Source organism: Anopheles ziemanni, unplaced genomic scaffold, assembly GCF_943734765.1.
Source record: "Anopheles ziemanni unplaced genomic scaffold, idAnoZiCoDA_A2_x.2 scaffold_36_ctg1, whole genome shotgun sequence".
Lineage (NCBI taxonomy): Eukaryota > Metazoa > Arthropoda > Insecta > Diptera > Culicidae > Anopheles > Anopheles ziemanni.
This window is the reverse complement of record NW_026690076.1, coordinates 308,812-315,511: the sequence shown is the minus strand read 5'-3', so window position 1 is coordinate 315,511 and position 6,700 is coordinate 308,812. Positions and strand designations below refer to the sequence as shown.

At 54.3% G+C, this 6,700-nt stretch overlaps 1 protein-coding gene across 1 annotated transcript; it reads left to right on the top strand.

The window, feature by feature from the left end:
- The first annotated feature begins 219 nt into the window (after nucleotides 1–219).
- On the top strand, nucleotides 220–6,273 carry LOC131292927 (uncharacterized). The gene has a single exon (XM_058321025.1). The coding sequence runs from the start codon at nucleotides 220–222 to the stop codon at nucleotides 6,271–6,273; it is 6,054 nt and encodes a 2,017-aa protein (XP_058177008.1).
- The last annotated feature ends 427 nt before the right edge of the window (nucleotides 6,274–6,700 follow it).

Genomic DNA, 6,700 nt, shown 5'->3' with positions numbered 1-6,700 from the left:
GAGCCTACCAATGGCATCCCAGTATCAACACTTCTTCCACCACCACCACCGCCAAATCCCCCAATACCATCATCTTCATCGCACCATGAAGCCCGCAATATAGAAGCAGCGCCCAACCCAGTATTGTCACTTCCTCCACCACCAGCACCACAACCACCTGTACCATCATCGTCATCATCATCGTTCCATGCTCAAGATACCTCATCCACGCCAGCCTGGATGTCTCAATATACCACACCACCGGATGAGACTCCTGAAGAAAGAAAAAAGCGGCTAAAACGGAAGCGACAAACGGAGTGTTACCACCGTCGACGAGCCACCGGAACAGTCTCGCCGGCACCTACAGCGGCCTCAACGGGAATGGTTGGTAGTCACAGTGTGACCTTGGGAGATGTGGCACCAGCCGCTTGCAACTCAACACCAACACTTCTACCACCACCACCCCCACAGCTGAATGTCCCAGTACCATCGCCATCATCGCACCGTGAAGCCAGCAACATAGAAGCTGCATCCGTCCCAACATCGTCACTTCCACCACCACCAGCACCGCAACCACTGGTACCATCATCATCATCATTATCATCATCGCACCTTGAATCCCGTATCCAAGACATCTCACCTATGCCTGCCTGGATGGCTCGATATGCCACTCCTCCAGATGAGACTCCTGATGAAAGAAAAAATCGGCTAAGACGAAAGCGACAAACGGAGTGTTACCACCGTCGACGAGCCACCGGAACAGTCTCGCCGGCACCTACAGCGGCCTCAACGGGAATGGTTGGTAGTCACAGTGTGACCTTGGGAGATGTGGCACCAGCCGCTTGCAACTCAACACCAACACTTCTACCACCACCACCCCCACAGCTGAATGTCCCAGTACCATCGCCATCATCGCACCGTGAAGCCAGCAACATAGAAGCTGCATCCGTCCCAACATCGTCACTTCCACCACCACCAGCACCGCAACCACTGGTACCATCATCATCATCATTATCATCATCGCACCTTGAATCCCGTATCCAAGACATCTCACCTATGCCTGCCTGGATGGCTCGATATGCCACTCCTCCAGATGAGACTCCTGATGAAAGAAAAAATCGGCTAAGACGAAAGCGACAAACGCAGTGTTACCACCGTCGACGAGCCACCGGAACAGTCTCGCCGGCACCTACAGCGGCCTCGACGAGATCGGTTGGCAGTCACAGTGTGGCCGTGGGAGTTGTGGAGCCTACCAATGGCATCCCAGTATCAACACTTCTTCCACCACCACCACCACCACCGCCGAATACCCCAATACCATCATCTTCATCGCACCATGAAGCCCGCAATATAGAAGTAGCGTCCAACCCAGTATTGTCACTTCCTCCACCACCAGCACCGCAAACACCAGTGCCAACATCATCATCGTCATCAGTGTACAATGCCCAAGAGACCACATCCACGCCAGCTTGGATGGCTCGACATGCCACTCCACCGGATGAGACCCCCGATGATAAAAAAAAGCGGCTGAAGCGAAAGCGGAATGCGGAATCCTACCACCGTCGACGAGCCGCCGGAACTGTCCAGCCGGCACCTACAGTTGGCCCGACGCAAACGGTTAGCAGCCACGATGTGCACGTTGGAGCTGAGGAGCCTGCAACTTCCAATCCAACATCACCATTTCTACCACCTCCACCACCACCACCACCGCCACCAAATCCCCCAGCACCATCATCATCATCGCACCACGAAGTCCGTAATGATGAATCCTCATCCACACCAGTCCATGTTCCCGAATTCCATCTCCCGATTCGGCAACGCTGGGAAGCTATATTGCGGGATAGACTTCAACAGCGGAACCGCAGTGGTAGATTGAAGGTGGCACTTGGCGACCTGGATAGCTACAACCGTCCGGAGCGACATAGGCTGAGTGTTCTCGAACCATGCCTTTTTTGTACGGCGCTGAAGTGGCCAGGGGAGACGGGAAGAACATGCTGCAACGGTGGCCAAGTTCTGCTGCCATCATTTCGCGAACCACCTAGAGAGCTGTTGGAGCTATTCGACGACGACGCATTCATGCGCAACATCCGGGGGTATAACAACGCTTTCGCGTTTACCTCAATGGGGGCATCGATGCGTCCAGCGGATCGTGTGCGACAGGACCAAGAAGTCGCTGGCCAGTTCGGGGTATATAACTACCGAATTCAGGGCGCACTTTGTCATCGCATCGGTACACTTGGCCATCGTGCGGAGCAAGCGCCGAGGTACGCGCAGCTCTATTTTTACGACTCGAACAGCGTGGAACATAGCGATCGAATGGTGGACGCGCGTCTGGCATACACTCCGAACCTGGATCGAGCAATAGTCCAACGCATCCAAAACATCCTGCAAGCATGCAACCCGCTTGCCGCCCAGTTTCGCCATGCATTCGAGCGGATATGCGGATCGGAGAATTTGATGCTGCGCATACCCGCACGATTGCCTGGGCTTGACCAGCGCCGCTACAACCAGCCTACCGTAGACGAGGTCGCTGGCATTTTTCTCTGCTCCGAGCAAGGTAATCCACGTGATGTTATGCTGCAAGATCGTGACACCGGATATCTCAACCGGGTATACGAGACGCACCAGCTGTTCGACGCCATGCAGTATCCGCTCTTGCATCCACACGGCGAAGTTGGATGGACGTTTGGCATACCGAAACAGCCAAGACGCGACGTACGCGCTGCACGACGGACCCAGCGTGACGGCCACAACGCGGATGACGGTGACCAGAACGGTGAAAATCGCGAAGATATCCGGGCATCATCGAGGCAAGTTTCTCCACGCGAATATGCCGCGTATCGGCTGTGTTTTCGGCGAGAGGATATGTCCCTCATTCACCGTGGCGGCCGGCTTATGCAGCAATACTGCGTGGACCAATGTTGTAAGATCGAGGAGCAGCGCTTGAAGTTCCAGCGAGAAAATCAGGCGCAGCTACGTGCCGACGCCTACGGTGGGCTTATGGATTTGGCCGGCCCAGTCACCGTACAGCCAGGACAGGAACCACGCACACTGGATCAGATGGGTACGCGTATTATCCTATCTCCCACGTTCCCCGGTGGCGACCGATACATGCGCGCTCAGTATCAGGACGCAATGGCTATCGTACGGGCGATCGGAAAACCCGACCTCTTCATCACGGTCACGTGTAACCCGAACTGGCCGGAGATTACTGAGACGTTGCTGCCCCGCCAGAAGGCCGCCGATCGACCCGATCTAACGGCGCGTGTGTTTCGGCTAAAGTTAAAATCCCTGCTGGAGGACCTGTCGGCCGTAGTGCTTGGCCTCGAAATAGCGCGAATCCACGTGATCGAGTACCAGAAGCGAGGTCTTCCGCACGCACACTGCCTGGTGATTCTTGCTGAAGCCGACAAGCCACGGTCAGCGGCGGACTACGACAGACTGGTGTCGGCCCAAATTCCGGATCCTGCCAACGAAGAGCTCCACGAAACCATCTGCAAGTCGATGATGCACGGACCATGCGGTAGCTGGAATCCGGCTGCTCCTTGCATGAAAGATGGTGTGTGCTCGAAACGGTTTCCCAAGCCGTTTTGCGATGAAACGCGGCAAACGGAGGACGGGTATCCGATGTACCGTCGGCGAAACGATGGCCGGACCGTTGTCGTCAAGAACGTAGCGCTGGACAACCGCCACGTAGTGCCGTACAACCCGTGGCTGTCGTATAAGTATAACTGCCACATAAATGTAGAGGTGTGTGCAACCATCAGCAGCGTGAAGTACCTTTATAAGTACGTGTATAAAGGACACGACCGGGTCGCCGTTTCTACTACCGAGCCAGTGGACGAGATACAGCAGTATGTCGACGCGCGGTACATCTCCGCGTCGCAGGCTGTCTCGACGATCTTCGGGTTCGAGGTTCAGGCCAAAACGGTGACCGTCGTTCAGCTTCCAATACACCTCGAGAACAGGCAAAGCGTGGTATTTCGCGACACCGAAACCGTGGATGAGGTGCTCGAGCGCGGCCACCATACTATGCTGACACGGTTTTTCCAGCTGGCGGCCAACGATTCTTACGCGCGCAGGCTGACGTATCAGGACATCCCGGCCTACTATCGGTACGCAAAACCGTCAGCTACGCAGCGGCTGTCGTGGCACGATGGCACGGGCAAACAGTGGGTCCGCCGTATCCAACAGAACGGTATCGTTGTTGGTCGAATGGTCTACTGCCCTATCTCGGATATGGAACGTTACTGTCTGCGATTGCTGCTCTGCTACCGTAACGGTCCGACTTCCTTCGAAGATTTGCGCACTGTAAGCAGTTCCGTGTGTGGCTCCTTCCAGGAGGCAGCCGCCAGGTCCGGGCTGCTGCATGACGAATCGGAGTGGGATCGGTCGCTCCAGGAAGCGGTATCATTCCAGATGCCATCCCAGCTGCGTCACCTGTTTGCCCTCATATTGTCGGAGGGTAAGCCGCTAAACCCTCACAGCCTGTGGGAAGCATACGCCGATCATCTGTGCGAGGACTACCATCGGCAACATCGAGAGCGCTACACGGTGGACGATTCCGAGCAAAATCGCCTTTTGCGTGCGGAGGAACACTTCTGGGCTTTGCGGTCGATTGACCAGTATCTACGTGGGACAACGCCGCCGAAGACACTGGAAACGTTTCCCAGTATGCCACAGCTATCTCAGTTTTCCCACCTTCCGGCCGAGTTGCTGCAGTTCGACCGAGCGACCAACGCGAACGTTTTAATCGATGCAGAATGCTCTTACAGCATCACGGGGTTGGATAGAACGCTTCGTAACGTGGACCGGTTGAATGCAGAACAGCGTGCGGTGTACAACACCATCACTGAAGCGGTTGATCGGAGCAGTCAAACGGAGCAGACCGGAGGACGTGCGGCAGACGAGGAAAGTGGAAGCCTATACTTCCTGGATGGACCCGGTGGCACTGGGAAGTCGTTTCTGCTCGAGACCATCCTGGCTTACACCCGACGTCAGACGAAGATTGCTCTCGCATCAGCCACCAGTGGAATCGCCGCATTGCTTCTCACTGGTGGGAAAACAGTACACTCGACCTTCAAGCTTCCTCTAATTTTGGACGAAAATTCCCATTGTAACACACCCGCCCAGTCGCAGCTGGCGGACTCAATGCGGCAGGCAACTCTGATCGTGTGGGACGAAGCGTCCATGAGCAGCCGATATGCGCTCGAGGCCGTGGACCGCACGCTCCAGGACATCGTTGGAGTACGTCGTCCATTCGGAGGGAAAGTTATGTTGCTGTGTGGGGATTTTCGCCAAATCCTACCGATCGTGCCAAGAGGAACGGATGCGCAAGTGGTGCAGCACTGCATCAAACGGAGTCCGCTATGGCACCTCTTCCGTGTGTTGCGGTTGCGGGTGAACATGCGCGTCCAAACGGCTCCGAACGCACGGGATGCAGATGATATTCAGGAGTTTGCCGATTTTCTGCTTCGCATCGGAGAGGGTCGGCATCAAACGCTTCCGGGATTGGACGCCACCTTCGCCAAGCTGCCACGTGACATGATGCTGCCCCGGACAGGCAATCAGCAGAGCGACGTTCTATCGCTGATCGATCACGTCTACCCAGATCTTGGTCGGCAATATCAGCACTCCGGATTTTTTACCGACCGAGCTATCCTGTCACCACGGAACGTCGACGTGACCGCAATCAACAATAGCGTGTTGGAAGGGCTAACGGAACCGGAAGAAGTGTATCTGTCTGTCGATACATTAGTCAATAGCGAGGAACAAGATACGCTAATGCTGCCGACCGAGTTTCTAAACTCGCTGAATATGAGCGGCATTCCGGTGCATAGGTTACGGTTGAAGCGGTATACGCCGGTACTACTTCTCCGTAATCTCAACACCGAGCGTGGATTGTGCAACGGCACGCGGCTGCAGATCGTGTCACTTAGACCGCATTGCCTACATGCACGGATTCTGACGGGCAAGCGGCAGGGTGAAGACGTATTGTTGCCCCGTATCTTCTGCGACAGCAATGATGCGACCTTGCCGTTTCAGATCCGCCGTAAGCAATTTCCGGTGCAAGTGTGCTTCGCGATGACCATCAACAAGGCACAAGGTCAGTCGCTTCACCACCTCGGACTTTACCTGCCCACCGAAGTATTTTCCCATGGCCAGCTCTATGTGGCTCTCTCACGAGTGACTTCGCGGCCAAACGTGACGGTCTTGATCGTGAACCCACATAGAGAGGAGGACGACGGTGTTGCAGTAAAGAATGTTGTGCATCGAGAGGTGGTCAGCGATTGAGCCGGCTACAACGTGTCATTAGGGTAAGTTCCTACACGCAAAGTGTTTATAAATGCAACACCTCATTTAATTCTATTCTTTTCAAATCAATTAACCAGCAGTGGAAGAAAACACGATCGAGCCGATGGTAATGGTGTTGGAAAAATATTGTGGCGTATTGACAGATGGACGGAGTGCAATTGGGCGTCGCGGAATTGTATGCAAGGTAAGTTCCTACAAAGATAGTAAATTATAAATGTACCATTCTATATAAATCTTTTCAATTACATTTCACTCATTAGCATATATCTATGGTATGGTATTACAAACCAATAAAGGTGGTGCCTTGAGCATGGTCAAAAGGTGGAATTGGAAAGATGTTCGTGATTTAAAATCATCGTATGAAGAGGTGTCTTTAAGGTAAGTCCTTACATGCGTAGTGCATAAA